This window comes from Asterias amurensis, chromosome 3 (assembly GCF_032118995.1).
Source record: "Asterias amurensis chromosome 3, ASM3211899v1".
Classification (NCBI taxonomy): Eukaryota; Metazoa; Echinodermata; class Asteroidea; order Forcipulatida; family Asteriidae; genus Asterias; species Asterias amurensis.
Window position 1 is genome coordinate 27,231,069 of NC_092650.1, and position 21,436 is coordinate 27,252,504.

The 21,436-nt window shown below is 40.2% G+C and overlaps 1 protein-coding gene across 1 annotated transcript in view; it reads right to left on the minus strand.

Moving 5' to 3' along the window:
- Positions 1-18,038, minus strand: part of LOC139935397 (carbohydrate sulfotransferase 15-like) — a 42,557-nt gene extending 24,519 nt beyond the window's left edge. The window contains exon 1 of the mRNA XM_071929962.1: positions 17,912-18,038. Coding sequence (XP_071786063.1) covers positions 17,912-17,917 — 6 coding nt within the window. The 5' untranslated portion in view covers positions 17,918-18,038. The remainder of the gene's footprint in view (positions 1-17,911) is intronic.
- Positions 18,039-21,436: the final 3,398 nt, after the last annotated feature.

Genomic DNA, 21,436 nt, shown 5'->3' on the forward strand with positions numbered 1-21,436 from the left:
TGTGCTCAAATTTCCACAGGTTTGTTATTCTATGCATATGTTGAGGAGATACACCAAGTATCAAGACTAGCCAATAGTGTCCAGCGTCTTTAACACGGGGCAAACAGTAGCTGATCCAGGGCTTAAATAAGGGAATAAAATAATGTGTATTGAAGACGTTTTTAACTAGTGGTTTAAACCCAACGAGGCCTGGTTCTTGATAATTTCACCGAGACGAAGTCGAGGTAAATTCTCAAGAACCAGGCCTCGGCGGGTTTAAACCACTAGTTGAAAACCGATTCAACACACTTTGATTCCCATTCATAAATACCTTTTCGGTAAAAAAACATCAACACTTTTTGTCAAAAAGTAAAATAAATGCAAAAATTATAATTGTTCAATGATTTCATTCAACACAACACCCCTCCATATATGAAATGGTAAGGCCCTCCGCCGTCCTCGGGTAAACAACTCCTTATATGGGAATGCTGTGCGCGTCGCGCGTATCGCGTTATGTGGCACAACTGTTTCAGCCGTTGCTCTCGACCAATAGGAATAAAGAAACTGCTTTATAGGCTCAGGTGCAAGCTCGCGTGTCACGTCCATGTTTCATCACTTTTTACTGGTCATAAACAAAGGTTTATACACACCCACGTGACGCGCTCTCCACCAATAGAGACAGTTAAACTGTCTGTGGTATTTATGAATGCTGATGTAACAATGAACCGCTGTGCAATAACGTAGTTTATGTATATACTTCTTAGACGCTTACTCTTTCATTTGTAATTAGCTGTTCCGTCCTACCGTCGGAACAGGTATTGTTTTCGTCGAGATTTTTATTACTAGCTGTTCCGTTCCGACGTAGTGGTCGGAACAGCTATTGAAATCGTCAAGATTTTTATTTGATATTAGCTGTTCCGACGTAGTGGTCGGAACAGCTATTGAAATCGTCAAGATTTTTATTTTTAATAGCTGTTCCGACGTAGTGGTCGGAACAGCTACTGAAATCGTCAAGATTTTTATTTGTTATTATTAGCTGTTCCGACAGCTTAACAAAAACAATAGCTGTTTCGACCACTAGGTCGGAACAGCTGTTGTTTTTGTTAAGATTTTTATTTGTTGTTATTATTAGCTGTTCCGACGTAGTGGTCGGAACAGCTATTATTTGTATCCGTCAAAAGCCCCTAGGTTTAACCAAGGCATTTTGTAAAAGCCTAAACACCCAAACCATAATACGAAATAGTGAGTTTATTATACCAAATTGAAGCTTAGAACATAAGCTTTACTCAAAATGTAAAAAATGTTAAAAATCTTAATTAATTAACCACGTAATCTTCATTTGAATATAACTGGATTCAGTCACTTCTATGTTACTGTTAAACATCCTCTATGGTATTAAAGCTATGCAGTATGTACCTATCATGAGTTGTGACTTCTTGAGAGGAGTCTACTCATTTGAATAAAACTGGATGGTGTCACTTCCATTTTATTGTTAAACATTCTCTATGGTAAATGCCATACAGTATGTATACCTATCATGAGTTGTGACTTCTTGAGAGGAGTCTACTCATTCTGTTTTCCTACCAGCGTTCAGGACCCATTACTTTCTAACCGGCTTCCGGACACATTACTTTGTGCTTGTACAAAGTACGAAGGTTTGAGGAACGTGCGTAATTAAAGAGGGGTTTTCGACGACGACGACACACCATCGTGTCCAAAGATGTACACTAAACTTAAACAGTTTGAAGATAATGATAGTTGAAAGCTTCCCTTAAAATATTATTGTTTATCGAAAAACTCTGTTTATCACTTCGAAAAACTCTGTTTATCGCTTGATAAACACAGTTTTTCGATAAACAGTGTTTATCAGTTGATAAACACTGTTTATCTCGATTAACTCTGTTTATCGGCGAAAAACAGTGTTTATCGAGATAAACTAAGTTTATCAAGTGATAAACAGAGTTTTTCTCGAAAAACAATGTATATCGGTCGATAAACTTAGTTTATCGAATTATTGGGCATATGGCTTGCAATAGGAGGGTAACAGACAGCACACAATGGAACCGGGGATTAACAATGACAATACCAAAAGTGCAATCGTCAGTCGTTGAAGTTTATTATACATGGGGCTGATGGTGATCAAAAGGATACAAGTTTGTTATCTCTACATTATTCAGCGAACCATGAATCATACACAGCTACTATTCACAAGAAAATCTGTGTGGAGGGTAACAGACAGCACACATTGGAACCGGAGTGTAATAGTGACAGTACCAAAAGTGCAATCATCAGCCGTTGCAGTTTTTAAGCATGGGCTGATGGTGATCAAAAGGATAAAAGTCTGTTGTCGATACAACCACCCACTTATGTTCAATGGACCATGAATCACGGACCATATGCACAAAATAAAATGTTCAAAAGAATAACCATAATATATAGATTTGTCCGGTGTATAAATTGATGTCCCAGCCATGGGATTTTCGTGTGTTTTTGCTAGATTCCTCGCTCCCCAACCAAAGTGACTACAAAACGTCTCTAATGGATAACAATGGTATATTTCGACAAGTTTTTTTTGCAGCAAGAGTTGTGGGGCCCTTTTTCGCTAATATTTATTGTTATCACACAACTAAGTATTCCCTTTTATGTGTTATTATGATGTTGGGTATTTTGTTTATCTGTTTCATTTAAATATATGGTTAAGTTTTTATTTACGCTAACTGTTTTTGTGTTTGTTCTTCCTGTAATTTTGAACTGTTTTGCTGCTACATAAGATTACACCCACTAAATAGAATTGCTCACATTGCTTTCTTCATTAGAAAAAGGGGGGGGGGGTCCGTAGTCGTTAAGGTTTGCTTTTTATGGGCCCCGCCACCCCCTACATGTGTTTTGCATTGATTTTTAGTTTTGGTTTTCTATTATTGTACGATTGCATTTGCTTGTAATAAACTATGTATTACCTTCTATGTAGACTAAGCAAGTCTCGCGCGTATTTGAACTTGCGGGACCATTCTGTTCCAAACCTTATGGAGTTTTACGTGGGACATTTTGTTTCGTCCATTATTTTAGTTTAACGTAGATTATGACCATGAATATTAGAAATATTGTTGGAAATGTAATACTAGTTAACAAAACGTATACAAGTAAAATCATTTCAACAAAAAAATCCTACTTTCGGGATGTCGACTTCCCGAGATAAATTATCACAGGAAGACGACATCCTAATTTTAGGATGTCGACTTCCCGAGATAAATTATCACAGCAAGACGACATCCTACTTTTGGGATGTCGACATTCCGAGATAAATTATCACAGGAAGACGACATTCTTCTTTAAGAATGTCGACTTCCCGAGATAAATCATCACAGCAAGACGACATCCTAGTTATAGGATGTCGGCATCCCGAGATATATTATCACATGAAGACGACATAATGCTTTTAGGATGTCGACTTCCCGTCATAATTATCTCAGGATCTCAGCATGTCGAATGGCACCTCCAGTGCTGCGATTCTTTCCTTTTAAAGACAATGGCCCAGGACCAAACCAAACTAAACACAAAAAGCAGCTAAACACAGCAAATACCATGTACAAACTACAAGTTGTTAATCCAGGTACTCTGCTCAATTTCTGCATGTTTATAAAGCAAAATATTTTGCCTATTTATTATAAGCAGCTCTATAACATTGACCCTCTCAACCACCAGAGAAGAGTCGACCAGCATAATAAAATCTCTGATTTTGTATTCCTGCCAAAGAGTTTTTGCATGGTCTAATTTCTGAAAGTAATAGTAGTGAGGTGGATTAAGGACAAATAACACGAAGATCGTGACACGGCGGACAAAAGCACCAAATTTTCACCACAGTATCAGTTTGACCCGTAGATTTCAAAAAAAGTCATGCTCCAAAAACTCTGAGCATGGGATGACCTTGAATTACGTCATAATGACGTCATTACGTCTTTTAATGTAATAAAGCAAACGCAAAAACCATGGTTGGTTTTCTACATGCCAAAATCATGTTTCTGAGGCCAAGGAATTTAACGAGGGTGGTATTAGTTTGTAACAAATTAATATCCTTTATGGTGACTATGTGGATGCTCAAAAAATTGCAATGACCTTGACGTTATTATGACGTAATATATTCAAAAGGGCAGTCATTTCCTTAAAACAGCATAACTTTAGTTGTGTAAATTCGATGCAAGTGATTTTAGTTGCGAATTATATGTATCAGAGGCCAAGGAATCGAATGGCAACGTTCTTGTTTCGTTGAAACAAATAGTTTTATGATTGTTGTGTTAAATTTGTATTTCTTTAGAATATAATGGCATAAAATACGTCATCATCACTGAGGACAAATCAGTGGTTTGTATGAAAATATGTTATTATGGTTCTGATGGCTAGCAAACCAGCGTTAGTAACATTTGAAATAAAAACTTGATGTTGGATTAAAATGGTTTCGTTTCAGTTTTAGACATTGCAATTGCCATATGTAACTTTGTTAACTGTTTTTTGGGGGCAACTGGTGTCGAAAATGTCCTACGATGACCAAACCACAGATAGTTTGGGAGATCAAAAAACACAAGTATAAACACCTTGCATCTGGATTGCGTCTGGTGGTGCCAATAATGTCTTGACTGCTTTTAGATTAAACGAATGGTATCCAGAGTTGTATCACTCACTGATTTTGGTTTGAAACCGGAACATGTTTTAGCCAACTGGTCGGAACCTATGGAAAAATTGTACAACAATCTAAGCTCCATTATCAGCGAAGTCCCAGAGCAAGATCCAATCTTCATCCTCGGGGATCTCAATGCCATAGTTGGTGCCGATCAAAAATCCTGGTCTTCCTGTATGGGACAGTTTGGCATCGGAAAGTTATAAATGAAAACGGTCAGCGTCTTCTTGAGTTCCGCTCGCAACAATCTCTGCATCACTAACACTTTCTTCAACACAAAGCCCCAACACAAGGTATCCTGGTGACACCCTAGATCAAAGCATTGGCACCAACTTGACCTCGTGCTTACAAGACGTAGGGACCTGGGCAGCGTCAAGATAACCCGCAGCTACCAAAGTACAGACTGTGATACAGACCACTCCCTTGTGTGCAGCAAAAAAAGCTTAAACTACGGAGAGTTCACAGATCCAAGAAGGCAGGGCAGCCTCGCATTGACACGAACAAGACTTACAACCCAGAGATGGTGGAAGCGTTTGTCCAGGTCCAAAAAGATGTCTTGCCAAGAGTACCCAATTCCGATGTTAGCGGAAGATGGGAACACCTCAAGGATGCTGTCTACAATGCCACTAGTTCGGCAAGAGGCCGTTCGAGGCTCATGCTGAGGAGATTTCAACTCTCATAGAATATAAGAGACGCGCTCTCTCAGCTACAAACACTCACCTTCTGTGACAAACTTGCAGTCACCACGGACCACGTGAAACCGAGGCCAACAGTAATGTAAGAGGTACGTACGAGGGAATAAAGCAGGCCAACTGAAGATGACCGCTCCTCTGAAGTCAGTTACCAGTAAGGTCCTAAGGACCCTCTGAAGCAGATGGATCGATTGGTGGAGCACTACTCAGAGCTGTACTCCAGAGAAAACTATGTCAACACAGAAGTTCTGAACAACAAAGATTGCCTGTGTATCATGGACGAACTGGACAGTGAACCAAAACTAGAAGAACTAGAAGCGCTAGATACACTCTCCCCGGGAAAAGTTTCAGGAAAAGAAAGATGGCATCCCCGAAGTCCTCAAGTGCGTAAAAGGAATCCTCATCAAGGGTCTGCATGAGATGTTTTGCCAGTGCTGCAGACGCCAACATTTTTACTCTCTACAAAAACAAAGGTGACAGGAGTGATTGCAACAACTATTGCACCATCTCTCTCTTAGCATTGTGGGGAATTCTTTGCTTGAATTGTCGTAAAGAGACTTTGAATTCTTGGTGAAAGAGTCTACCCAGAGTCTCAATGTGGTTTCAAGCCAAACTGTCGACCATTGACATGATATTCTCAATCAGACATGTGCAACAAAAGTGTAAGGAGTAGGGAAAGCTACTCGATCTACATCGCCTTATCGACCTCACCAAGGACTTTGACCTCGTGAGCAGAGACAGCCTTTTTTAGATCCTGGCCAAGATTGGTTGCCCTCCTGCTCTGCTTCGCATCGTTAGTCCTTTCAAGAGAAATTTAAGGGGTCCATAGTTTCAGTGGCTCAACATCTGAACCCTTCGACCTCTGCAACAGTGTAAAGCAGGGCTGTGTCTGGCTGCAACCCTTTTTGGCATTTTCTGCTATGTTCTACCCAAGCATGCTCTTGGGTCAGCCACAGAGGGCATCTACCTTCGTACGTGGTCGGATGGAATCCTCTTCGACCTCTCAAGACTCGGAGCCAAGACCAGAGTTAGAACGAGATACCTTAGAGATTTCCTGTTTGCAGACGACACAGCCATCACTACACACACACACCAGATGACCTGCATCAGCTCATGGATCGATGTTCTGCAGCTTGCAAAGACTTTGGACTTACCATCAGTCTAACAAAAACGCAGGTAAGGGGCCAGGATGGTGATGAACCACTGTCTACCAGCATCGCCAACCATGAGCTTGAGGCTGTCCATGAGTTTGTGTATCATGTCTCAACCATCTCCGACAATCTCTCGCTTGAAGTAGAACTCAACAGGCGTATAGGAAAGGCTGCAACAACACTCTCCACACTTACAAAGAGAGTATGATGCAACAAAAAAGCTATCAGAGCATACCAAAGTCGAGGCCTACAAGGCTTGTTTGGTGAAAACGCTCCTCTACGGCAGTAAACCGTACCCTAGGCTCCCGTCAAGAGCATAGACTCGACGCCTTCCACATAAAGATGCCTGATGCGCATCCTCTGCGTCTCCTGGAGAGACCACATACCAATAACAGTGCTTGATAGAGCGGCAAGTCTCCTTGTTTACCACCCTCAAGTAGAGACGCATGCCTTGGCTGGGACATGTCACCAAGTGGAGGACGGACGTTTCCCAAAAGACCTCCTGTATGGAGAGCTGGCATCAGGGAAGAGGCCGTTCGATCGGAAGACCCAAAGCTGCACTACAAAGACACTTCTAAGTGTGACCTCCAAGTCACTTGCCATCAATACAACCACCTGGGAAGCAGCCACTGCAGACCGATGAGCCCGAAGGCAGGAGGTGCAGAGAGGTATTTCCAAGTTCGAGGAATACCTGTCGTAACGGGCAGATGAGGGATGACTCCCGAGGAAGGCCCAGCCTCAAGCAGTTAGAACAGCTTCATCTTTCACCTGTAGTTATTGCGGTAAGAGACTGTCATACCGGCATTGGCGAATGCAAGGATTGACGAATGCCTACTACTATTTATACAAAAAAGTTTCATTTTTGACCCAACATGTATGTGAGACTTTTTTGCAACCTTTCCTGTGAAGTTCCCCATATTCGCTATTCCACATAATTAATCTACCCTATAACCTATATCCGGTAAGAATCATTGTTTCATTGTGTTTAGTGTTTTGGTGGATAGTATTGTTTATGATATCATGATGAAATCACGGTATCTTATAGATCAGTGCCACGGTAATTATACCATATGAACACAAAAAGATTAGCATTTTGGCGAAACCACACGACATTAATTTTGTTTTCAAACTTCGTGTGATTTGTGTAGTATTGATGATGATGACGTCATAATTACATCATTATACTCATCATAAAGGATATTGATTGTTTACAAACTAATAACACCCTAATTGAATTCCTTGACCTTTACAAACATAATTTTGGCATGTAGAAATCCCACCGCATGGCATTTTCCTATGCTTTATTACATAAAAAGAAGTTATGACGTCATAATGACGTAATTCAAGGTGATGCCATTCTCAGATTTTTTGGAGCATGACTTGTTTTTAAATCTGTGGGTCAAACTGATACTTTGGTGAAAAAATGGTGCTTTTGTCCGCCGTGTCACGATCTTTTCCTTAATCCACCTCACTATAGCAGGCCAGCCAAAGTGTGAAATTACACTTTGGACGGCATAGTTTGTTAATGGCTGGCATCCATGCTAGATGTATGGATCATGGGCTCGGGAAGACGATTAGGGTTACTGTAGAGAAGAGCATTGCCATTGTCAAGGCGAGAAGGAACAAATGCCAGAATGACCTTTTCAGTTGCACTTTTGTCCAAGTACTTGCGAATCTTACCTATATTCCTGATGTGATATGATGACAGACGAACAATGTTGTTGATGTGTGGCTGAAGTGTCATCAATGAATAAAAAATAATCCCTAAGTTCCGAGCTTTCAGGCACTTGTAAATACATAATTATTGTCTTACAAACGCCTACAAAGAGGGTGCCTCTCGACTGACATCGTCGTATCCTCCTGCGAACTCAATTTATGTAAACAAAAAAATACCGATTCCAATAAACGCTGGCACTACGCCGTTTAAAATACGGTAGCTGTAGGTTAGAAACACGTTCAGTAAGGTGGTCGTCCGGGACACGTCAAATACGTTCGGCATAGGTTCAAAGCACGTTACTCATAGGATACAAATACGTTTTGTTACGCTAGACATTCTCACGACGTATGTCGACTTATGATTAACTTACTATTTTTAGGGGTTTCGGCCTAACAGCCGAAACGCCTAATGTAATCGTAGAGATTTTTTTTATTTTTATTATTATTATTATTATTATTATTAGCTGTTCCGACGTAGTGGTCGGAACAGCTATTGAAATCGTCAAGATTTGTATTTGTTATTAATAGCTGTTCCGACGTAGTGGTAGGAACAGCTATTGTTTTTGTTAAGATTTTTATTAGCTGTTCCGACGTAGTGGTCGGAACAGCTATTGTTTTTGTTAAGATTTTTATTTGTTAGCTGTTCCGACGTAGTGGTCGGAACAGCTATTGTTTTTGTTAAGATTTTTATTTGTTTTTATTATTTGAGTCGCGACTGCTTTTTTTCTCTACTCCGTTATAATCGTGCTCAAACATACACTACAAAAATTGTCCCGACTACCTGTCTGGTGAAACAAGTAAGTTGCTTCTTACTATTCGCAACATATAATGTTGCGCTTGCAACACATTGCGGCACAAGTCTTGAGAATCCGTAATTTATCTCGATAAGTGTCGTAGTTGGGTTTGAGGTGCGACTAGTCGAGTAGTAAATTTCACTAGTCACCCAGGCCTATCATGAATCATGATGGAAACTTGCTTAATAAGGTTTATTGGAATTGCAAAATATCAAGAGAGGCGCTGTTGAACCCCCACAAAGGTACGGGCGTTGCATGCGCGAGTGGTAGAAACTGCATAAAAACCGCCCTATATTCCTTTCACATTGCATTGCGGTTCTGAATCGCGATTAAAACCTTATGAAATCTTTTGCGAATGGGCCCAATGTCATGCTCTACTCTGGAAGCAAAGATTCAATGCTTAGCAGAAGCAGTGAATTATGCGCTTACGTCAAGCGAAATACACTGCTTAGCAGGGATATATTTTGCTTGTGTGCTTCCAAGCTCGCACATTTCGCGCTTGCACATTAAGCGGAAAATGGTGATCGTAAGTGCAGAGTTTGGTGGTTAAGAGTTCAGTAAAATCCACTCGTACTAGATCAAACATCAAACCACCAACCAAATACAAGGATTTTATCCTTAAGTAGTTTGTCACATGACAATGGACTCTAAAAATACTGGCATGAATTCCTTGTTGCTTAAACCCAGCCGAAAAGAGGAGGGGATAACAAACTTCCTCTTCCTTATTGCTGAAACCCAGCCGAAAAGAGGAGTGGATAACAAACTTTCTGTTCATTGTTGCTGAAACCCAGCCGAAAAGAGGAGTTGATAACAAACTTCCTTTTCTATGTTGCTTAAATCCAGCCGAAATGAGGAGGGGATAACAAACTTCCTTTTCTTTTTTGCTTAAATCCAGCCGAAATGAGGAGTGGATAACAAAAATCATATTCCTTGTTGCTTAAACCCAGCCGAAAAGAGGAGTGGATAACAAACTTCCTCTTCCTTGTTGCTTAAACCCAGCCGAAATGAGGAGTGGATAACAAACATCATATTCCTTGTTGCTTAAACCCAGCCGAAAAGAGGAGTTGATAACAAACTTCCTTTTCTATGTTGCTTAAATCCAGCCGAAATGAGGAGGGGATAACAACTTACCTATTCCTTGTTGCTTAAACCAAGCCGAAAAGAGGAGAGGATAACAAACTTCCTATTCCTTGTTGCTTAAACCCAGCCGAAATGAGGAGTGGATAACAAACATCATATTCCTTGTTGCTTAAACCCAGCCGAAAAGAGGAGTGGATAACAAACTTTCTATTCCTTGTTGCTTAAACCCAGCTGAAAAGAGGAGTGGATAACAAACTTTCTATTCCTTGTTGCTTAAACCCAGCTGAAAAGAGGAGTGGATAATAAACTTTCTATTCCTTGTTGCTTAAACCAAGCCGAAAAGAGGAGAGGATAACAAACTTCCTATTCCTTGTTGCTTAAACCCAGCCGAAATGAGGAGTGGATAACAAACATCATATTCCTTGTTGCTTAAACCCAGCCGAAAAGAGGAGTGGATAACAAACTTTCTATTCCTTGTTGCTTAAACCCAGCTGAAAAGAGGAGTGGATAATAAACTTTCTATTCCTTGTTGCTTAAATCCAGCCGAAAAGAGGAGTGGATAACAAACTTCCTATTCCTTGTTGCTTAAATCCAGCCGAAATGAGGAGTGGATAACAAACTTCCTCTTCCTTGTTGCTTAAACCCAGCCGAGAAGAGGAGTGGATAACAAACTTCCTATTCCTTGTTGCTTAAATCCAGCCGAAAAGAGGAGAGGATAACAAACTTCCTATTCCTTGTTGCTTAGACCCAGCCGAAAAGAGGAGGGGATAACAAACTTCCTATTCCTTGTTGCTTAGACCCAGCCGAAAAGAGGAGAGGATAACAAACTTCCTATTCCTTGTTGCTTAAATCCAGCCGAAATGAGGAGTGGATAACAAACATCATATTCCTTGTTGCTTAAATCCATCCGAAAAGAGGAGGGGATTACAAACTTCCTCTTCCTTGTTGCTTAAATCCAGCCGAAAAGAGGAGGGGATAACAAACTTCCTGTTCCTTGTTGCTTAAATCCAGCCGAAAAGAGGAGGGGATAACAAACTTCCTCTTCCTTGTTGCTTAAATCCAGCCGAAAAGAGGAGGGGATAACAAACTTCCTATTCCTTGTTGCTTAAATCCATCCGAAAAGAGGAGGTAATAACAAACTTCCTTTACTTTGTTACTTAAACCCAGCCGAAAAGAGGAGGGGATAATAAACTTCCTATTCCTTGTTGCTTAAACCCAGCCGAAAAGAGGAGGGGATTACAAACTTCCTCTTCCTTGTTGCTTAAATCCAGCCGAAAAGAGGAGGGGATAACAAACTTCCTCTTCCTTGTTGCTTAAATCCAGCCGAAAAGAGGAGGGGATATCAAACTTCCTCTTCCTTGTTGCTTAAATCCAGCCGAAAAGAGGAGGGGATAACAAACTTCCTCTTCCTTGTTGCTTAAACCCAGCCGAAAAGAGGAGTGGATAACAAACTTCCTATTCCTTGTTGTCTCAAAACCCAGCAAAAAAGGTACAGAGAATTTGTGAATCACTTTCTAATCAAACCCAGCCGAGAAGTGGAAAGGGAGATTGTTCTATAGTTGCCGCTCAAACTAAGTGTACTAAAAAAGAGGGTATACTTTTGTTTATCTCTTGAACATCAAACATCGAATTGTGCGTTATATTGTTACCCAATTTGAATCCATCCATTTCAATTCATAATTTACTTCAGGAAAATTAGATTGATTTCTAAAATCTCTTCACAACCACTTTTAAAAATATGGATTCGATAGCAATTTTGTTTGACTTAAGTATCATAATTTAATTTAGGAAAATTAAATTGATTTCTAAAATCTCTTCACAACCACTTTTAAAATATGGATTCGATAGCAATTTTGTTTGACGTTCGTGACATTATGCGATGTAAATTGGAAAAATAACCCCCAAAATGAAAAAGAAATCAGTCATAAGAGTGAACCCTTTCTTTGCAACATTAGGAACATGATGGGGGTCCCTTTGCCGCATCAGGCATAGTAAAATATTAGATCCCTCTTTCTATCGTATACACCCGAACAAAGTATACTACAATAAAACTCACCTTCATGGCAATGAAGCACAACAACTTCAAACGTATTTGGCGCATGACAAATCAGTTCTTTCCTAAGGCCCATTCGACAACAAAATATAAGAAGAGACCCAAATTTATCCTGATAGCGCAAACTGGTGGCAACTTGGTAAAAATTGTCCAATAAGGTTGCCCTTCAGAATGAATTCATTTCCAGGCTACGGCCAGTTTGTTATAACCTCGTCTGGTAAATTATGACCTACTATATAACCCGAAAATGAAATCATGCATGGATTTTCCATATTTATCGCTTGGATTGGTCCCTAAAGTTGTGTTTACGTGCAGCTAGCCGTACATGGCACATTGAGCTTCTAAACAAGTTTATAATCAATTATGAGCAAGTTCGTTCAAGGGACTAAAGTTTATTATTGTCGACCATTGGACGGTTGTGCCTGGTACCCATGATGTTTTCCATGCATATGTAACCATGGAACATTGACTAGTGGTGGACATTAATGGTCGCTGAGCAAAGACTAATAACTATCCGTGAACAAATACCCTTTATTATTGAATATCTCGACAACTGTGTTGTCAAATTTGTTTTACTTTTGTTTTTGGCAACTTATTTTTGTCAGCAACTCTTTATGGGGTTTGCATTTATCACTATGGCTCGCTTTAGTGTTTGAGTAATTTTTACTTTGTATTGGTCTAAGCGTATGGGTTATTTTTAAGGGATTCGTTTTTTGGTGACAACCACTGGTATTTCTTGTTGAATCTGTGGGTGTGATCCCTGGCTACACGACAGTTAACGGTTGTATGGTTTTTGACTGAGCCCCCCCCCCCCCAACAAGGATTTTGACAAAATAGGGACACCGCCAAGATAGGGCTAGATAGCTAAGTTGGTGGAGGGCAGGAACATTAATGGGCCGGATAAATAAAAACTAGCATTTACTTATCAAGTTAAAGGTTCAGCATTAGCAAGATGACTGAAAAGTAAAAGATCAGACATGAACATTTTGCTCGCTGGATTACCTTTCACTTATAGACATATAAATAAAAACGACATTTTACTAACATGCTGTAGCAATTAGTGTATTTTTACAAGCTACTGCATGAGGAGCTTGAGATTTTACTTGAACAACAGTGTTGCATATATGGCTCGGTATCGCGCCTTGGCCTAATGAATTACTTATAAATTTGTTATGTACTTTAATTGCTCTAAAAGAACCAATCTCTAGAGCGCTGGCGTGGAGGAAACTGCCCCGCCTGCATTTCTGTTAATCGCTATTGATCAGCGAGTCCATGCCTCTATTGTTATACTCCTGAATACCCCGCTATTGTGCTTTTCTCCGACCACTTACTAATCCGTTCAAGTAAATGGTGTTTTTCCAGTAAAAGGTTATTTATAGAGATTTGAGCAAATTCTCATGCCTGATCTTAAACTTGTCGACATTTTGTTAATGCTGGCCTTTATACGGCCCAGTATCTTGTGAAACTATCAGGTAATAGTAAAATGTCGGTTTTATTTACATCTCAATAAGAAGAGTCCCTCAAGCATTGATTTTACCTACTAGTTCGACCAATTACTAGCAATATTAAGGCTTACTTTTATTTATAAGGACTAGTAAAAGCAAATGCTAGTTTTTATTTATCTGGCCCATTAATCCAGAGGTCGTTGGTTCGAATCCCACTTCTAGTCAATTCTTTGTTCAACCCCCAAAACTTTAGTTTTTTTAACAACTTATTTGTTTAGCAACTCTTTATGCAGTTTATGGCTCGCTTTTGGTGTTTTAGTAATTTTTCTAGCGTTCCTACACCAACTTAGACTGGTCCACTGAATTTATGTGCGAATTAAGACAGGACCATTGATTTCATTTGATACAATGATTTCATTAGATTACGTGGTAACGAAAGCTTGCAATCTGAATGGTCCATACTGACAAACATCACTTCGAACCAACCAATCAAACACGGATATGCAGCGGATATGGAAAGCTTACTTTCGGTCGGCTGCACGTACGCAAGCAGGGTTTTACTATTATGTACAGTTCATCTTGCATGCTGTTTTATGTACGTAGGATTTGATTCGATTCACCATGTGAAATGGATGTAGGTGAAAGGTGATTATGGACTGGCAGTGACGTGGCTCAATGCAGATTTTTGGCGTAATTCACGAGCCTCGAAGTAGAATAATCCTTGTAGAAACCCAGTGAATGTACATAGATGTCCTCTGATAAGATCTTGTTTATCTTGTTTATCACTACGATGTGGCAGGAGATTCTATCCTCCGACCACCCGCCCCCGCCCCCACCCCCATTGCAAAGTGTGTAATAAACGCTTATTCCGATAAATAGCCTTGATCAAGGCGCACAGGCATAATCACAAAATTCGTACATATAATACTTGTACACGTACATGTGTACCCTCTGTATGCTATACATTACTTTGTATGTGAGTTTTTGTCTAAGTTATTTGAGCCACGCATACGAGGTTGAAAGACACGCCCGTGCTCACGACTTAGCTATACTCTCGCTGTACAATGTACTGTACATTACATTTCGTTCGTATATGTACTGCATGCAGCGTGCCGCACTGGGCCGGGGCACACTACGCCAACAACCTTGAATCAAGGCTACTTCCGATAACACCCCCTTTTGAATCATCCTCCTTAAAACCAATTTCAATTCCCAATATTGGACAGAATCCATTTACCTAGGACACCGGCACTCTTTTATCTCGTGTGATATAGATTAGAGAACAATCTGTTTTACCTCGGTCTTTGGCATCATACAACCTCAGCCCTCCGTCAACAAACAAGTAGAACAACAAATTAAACAATAAAGAAATAATAACATAATGTTTGAACTTAATATAGGTTTTCTTGGTCAATTTCAGCAAATGAGCAGCCAACGAGCAGCCAACTTTACCACCAAGCTATTCTATTTCGTGCGAAATCGAATGCTTCTGAAAAGGGTAATTCGATTTCGTTTTATGATTAGTCAAATGTAATGTTGCGTCATTCGATTTAACAAAATAATCATTCAATTTAACAATTCATCAAAGCAGCATTTAAATTCGCAGTGAGGCGTGTGTGTCGCGAACAAGAATGACGATACGCTAAATTGAACAGAGTTTTAAAGGAAGTTGACGAGACTAAAAACAAAATTGAATGGCCGAATTCTGAATTTGAAACGCAGTGATAACTGGAGAGGCAAAACAGCTTTAGTTCGAAAGCATACACAATTTGTATGCGTTCATACTATGAAAATGTGCCTTGGTTGTGAGTGGTGTGAGTAGGTATACACATACAAACCGTGGACCTATAATGGGGGGGGGGGGGGGGTAGGAGGGTGAAAGGCATTGGGCACCTTTGATAATGTCAAAGGCCAGTATTACCACCCCATGTACAAACCTGTGAAATTTGGGCTCAATTGGTAATCGAAGTTGCAAGAGAATATTAAAAGAAAAAACACACTTGGTACACAATTATTATGTGTATGCTTTCAGATGCTTAATAAAAGGCTTCAGCTGAAGTCTTCTTTAGTGAGAAATTACCTCTTTCTCACAAACTTTGTTACTTTAGAGGGAGCCGTTTCTCCTAATGAGTTACACTATCAACAGCTCACCATTGCTCGTTACCGAGTAAGTTTTTTATGTCCAAAATTATTTTGAGTAATTACCAACAGTGTCCAGTGCCTTTAAGCGAAGGGGAGCAATATGCCAGCTAGCCCGCAGCTAGTGTACCCGTGTATAGAATGCATTGATATTATTCCGTAACGCTGGTAATCGTTGGGTCACTACAAAATCCTACCCTCTGCAGCCCGCAGTGATTTGGCAAAATCCAAGCCCGCTCATTCATTTATGGTGTCTTCCAACTTTTTCTTCTGTCATCTTATTTTTGGTTTCTCCCTAGACTATTATGAAGTATGGTGTCGGCCATTCCAGAGGATCTTGAATAGTATTGTAGAACTATAGAAATATATAACAGTTTAATAATCGAACAAAAGGTGGTCCATTCTGAATCCTTAAGTTAAATTCAATTCAATTCCACAACACTTGTTGTTTATATTGAAATCCACAAAGACAGTGAATACAGAAGGTTGTGATGCTGATTATGGACAGAATTTTTATTTTTAGCAAGAGTATTACTGGTGAAATATAACAAACAAATCCTAAAAGAAACACATAAAATACCCTTTCTATCCTAGACACACATAGGTTATTCATTTCATTTCATTCATTCATTTCATTCAAACTGATATTTATTTCCATACTTCAAGAAACTTCCAAGAAATTCCTGCAAAAAATGAACAACGACACAAAATACAATGTCATCCATTGATGTACAATGACCCACGGCGCATTTTTGTTCGTTCATAAAAGAAAACCTTGAGCTGATTTTGAGCGGAACATGTTTCATCTAGCCCCCTGTGTGTATATTCACTGGAAAGAGAATGAAAGAGAATCGTTTGCAGTTTAAAATGCTGGGCGAGGTGGGTTAAAATACCCAACCACCATTCATGAACAGCGAAAAGTTTGGCAAAATAGCTCTGTCTGCTCGCACGTTTCACATGTTGAAGGCTACGTTGACGACGTCGGTGTGCAAATGCTCGCAAGTTTCCGTTTTCTTCCTTTTTATTTGTTGTTTCCACATAGGATGCCCGGGCAGGGGACTTTAATGCTACTCTGACACTGTGACGAATTTGCTAGCGAATATGCTTACGGAAGGAAATATTTGACAATCGCTCAAACTTCGCAACATTGGCCGTGTCTTCGTAAGCGTTGGTTAGAAATTCGGAACATTCACAAGTCATTCTCCACCTACTTACGAAGATCGGTCAATCACACTGTGGCGATTATTCTTGCGAATATGAATATTATTCTTGCGAGTATGAATATTTGAATTCGCGGTGAATTCGCCCCAAAATAGCGATTGGTCAGTGAATATTTTTTCATCTCGTTCACTCATCGGTCGTCCCTCGACCTCTCTTTACCAATATATTACCAATACAATATTACGATTGCTTACCAACACTGGCAAATGATTGCCAAATGCCTTACAAAGAGCCAACGAACGTCGGGAACGTTGCGAATGAGCTAACGAAAAATGTCAAATTTATTATTTAGGGCAACGAATCCTTGCAAATGTTACGCCTGCTCGCGAATCATTGTTGCGCAAACCCAGACAAAACAGGAGGGGATAGATTGTTGTCCCGAAACCCAGCCGAACACTAACAGAGGAGTGGATAACAAACATCATATTCCTTGTTGCTTAAACCCAGCCGAAAAGAGGAGGGGATAACAAACTTCCTCTTCCTTGTTGTCCCAAAACCCAGCAAAAAAAATGTACAGAGAATTAATTTGTGAATCACTTTTTAATCAAACCTAGCCGAGAAGTGGAAAGGGAGATTGTTCTATACTTGCTGCTCAAACTAAGTGTAAGAAAAAGAGGGTATACATTTGTTTATCTCTTGAACATCAAACATCGAATTGTGCGTTATATTGTTACCCAATTTGAATCCATCCATTTCAATTCATAATTTAACATCTCTTCACAACCACTTTTAAAATATGGATTCGATAGCAATTTTGTTTGATTTGAGTGACATTATGCGATGTATATGGGAAAACTAACCCCCCAAATGAAATAAAAATCAGTTATTAGAATGAACCCTTTCTGTGCAACAGGAAAAATGTGTGTGAATAGGAACATGATGGGGTCCCTTTACCGCATCACGCATGGTATAATATTAGATCCCCCCTTCTATCGACACCCGAACAAAGTATACTACAACAAAACTCACCTTCATGGCGATGAAGCACAATAACTTCAAACGTATTTGGCGGATGACAAATCAGTTCTTTCCTACAGTCCCATTCGATAACAAAATATAAGAAGAGACCCAAATAATTTATCCTGATAGCGCAAACTGGGGGCAACTTGGTAAAAATTTTCCAATAAGGTTGCCCTTCAGAATGAATTCATTTCCAGGCTACGGCCAGTTTGTTATAACCTCGTCTGGTAAATTATGACCTACTATATAACCCGAAAGTGAAATCATGCATGGATTTTCCATATTTATCGATTGGTCCCTAAAATTGTGTTTACGTGCAGCTAGCCGTGCATGGCTGCTGCTACTACTGTCTCTCCACATTGAGCTTCTAAACAAGTTTATAATAAATTATGAGCAAGTTCGTTCAAGGGACTAAAGTTTATTATTGTCGACCATTGTACGGTTGTGCCTGGTACCCATGATGTATTCCATGCATATGTAACCATGGAACATTGACTAGTGGTGGACATTAATGGTAGCTGAGCAAAGACTAATAACTATCTGTGAACAAATACCCTTTATTATTGAATATCCCAATAACTGTGTTGTCAATTTTGTTTGACTTTTGTTTTTGGCAACTTATTTTTGTCAGCAACTCTTAACGGGGTTTGCATTTAATGTGATTTCTCTTTATAACATTGTGAAGAACAGATTAAAAGTGATAACAAGTTTGCTACATGAAAGTTGCATCATGATAAAGTGTACACGAGTGCTTCTAAACGCAAGTGTGCCCCTCCTTTACAGACGTTCCACACACACACACACACACACACACCACGTGTGTAAACGCCTGCAATCGGGGACCCTCCTTGTTCAACTCCGCACACAGAGGGCTAGGTCAAATTCAGCGCAAAGTTTTCCAGATAAACGAACAAATAATCAGGCGCCGTGGGCAATATTCTTCATCGCTGGATGACCTTGTAAATGCGCCTTTGTTAATTTTTTGCATTTGGGAGTTTCTCGATTAACCTATGTGTGACCCTGATAAAAAGGGTATTTTAGTGTGTTTTTTTTCTTTTTCTTTTTCTTTTTCTTTTCCAGTAATACTCCTGCTAAAAAATCAAATTCTGTCCATAATCAGCATCACAACCTTTTGTATTCACTGTCATTGAGGATGTCAATATAAAAATAAATGTTTTGTAAAGAAATCAACACTTTTTGGTCAAAAAGTAAAATAAATGCAAAAATTATAATTGTTCAATGATTTATTTCAACACAACACCCCTCCAGCTATGAAATGGTAAGGCCCTCTGGTAAACAACTCCTTATAGGGTTTCGCGTGATGTGGCACAATGTTTCAGCCGTTGCTCTCGACCAATAGGAATGAAGAAACTGTCTTAAGGCCGGTTTATAGTCGGTCGCGCGATGGTCGCGCGACGGAAATCTTGCGCGCAATCCTAAGACTGAGGCCTAAAAACCGTGTCTTTTTATGATCGCGCGTCAAGATTGTCGACGCCCGACCATCGCGCGACCGACTATAACTCGGTCTTTATAAGCACAGGTGTAAGCTCGCGTGTCACGCCCATGTTCAAACACTTTATACAGGGCCCAATTGCATAGAGCTGCTTAAGCATAACATTTTGCTTAAGCAAAAAAATCCTTGCCTAGTAAAATCAGATTACCGGCCAAGACTTAGCCTTGCTCAAGGCAGTCGCATTATTCGCTCTGAAAAGACGCAGCTGTAAACCCACCCGCCGTATACCCTGTGCATGGTGTGTGCGATCACACCGAATGACCCACCCGTATACACACTGTCACATCGCACGAATACTGTTTACACAAGTCATCGCACTCGTACACCAATAACCGCATGCGGAGGCCGTCAGGCCGACAGCCTTGTCGGATCTGTATCTTCCCGTTTTAATGTGTTGTATTGAAAAAATTCCAATAGTGGACGAAATTGGGGGGCTCGAGGATATGCTAGTATGCAGCTCATGAATATGTATATCGTTCGTCAGACCTATCAGACAACACAGGATGTGAGGCAAATGAATTATTCATTTTGACGTCCAATCACGCACTTCCCTTATCACGACCTTTGGACCCTATCATGCGTCCGTGGTGGTGGTGTGTGAGGTAAACATGTCTCGTCTTTCGCGGGCATTATGGTAATGAGCTGACCGTGGGAACTCTTCACTTATTATAGTAATGAGGTCAGTGGCTTCAACACAGATCCTACAAGGCTGTCGGCCTGACGGCCTCCGCATGCGGATAGTGTACGGGGGCATCGTGTCGTGTGGTGTTACGCACAGTGAATACGGGTGGGTTTTACGCACAGTGAATACGGGTGGGTTTTTATACAGCGGCGGTCTTTTATCGGAGTGAATAATTCGACTGCCTTGAGCAAGGCTAACCAAGACTCCACTCAATTGTTATGCTAAGTAAACAACAGCTAAATACCAGTCACAAGCAATGTATATGGCATGAAATTTTTGCCAGTACCATGTGTAAAATAAGCAAGCTATTTTCGTGCTTAAGCAAATTTGTTGCTTAAGCAGCTCTATGAAATTGGCCCCTGGTGTTATAGACCGATCCGACGCGCACCGGGCGCGCAAGTGTTTTTCGCACCGTGCGCCATTGCTGGGGTGTACATGTGCCCAGTTTTGTGCACAAAGACATGAGGAAATCATGTTTTTTTTACTCTTTATGGAAATTAATTGTTTTCCTCAACGAATAACACAATTTCCTTAACAGGACATCATGATATACCAATGTAGATCACTGACCACAAATATTTGCAACAAAATATAAGCCGAATCATCTTGAAAAAGCTGCTTGTCTTAGGCGAGTTAGGGGTCAAAGACGCGAAAACTGCATAATAGTCGCTAAAATGCATTACATCGGCAAGGTATTTTGTCAGAATTTCAATATTTTACTTTCTGCTTAATTAAAAAAAAAAATTAAGAATGTAGTACGTTGTTATATCAAGCAGCCATATCAAAGAAATGTCATAGATTGTCGAGGAAGACATTCAGTTCCCATAAAAAGTGAAAAGGAAAACGATTTTCTCGTGTCTTTGTGCACAAACTAGGCACAAAGACCCAGTAATGGCGCGCAGCGCATGGCGGCGCCCAGCACTTGCGCGCCTGGATCGGTCTATATCATTCGTTCAAACACCCCATGTGATGCCCTCTCGACCAATCAGAATGGATAAACTGTCTTAGGTATTTATGAATATTATGTACAGTTCATGTACTTGCATTTAATGCTGTTTTATCACAATGTAAAATGGATGTAGGTGAAAGGTGATTATGTACTGGGAGTGACGTAGACTGAACGGCAGATCTCTGGCGTAATTCACGAGCCTCGAAGTGAAAACCTGATCATTCGTTTTCAAATTAGAGTTCCGTATAATAATCCTTCTAAAAAAAAACAGTGAATGCACATATTCAAGATGTCCTCTGATCATGGGCGTCAATCAGGGGGGGGGGGGGGACAGGGGGACATGTGTGTCCCCCCCCACCTTTTAGAGGGTGGGGGACACAATATCAAATG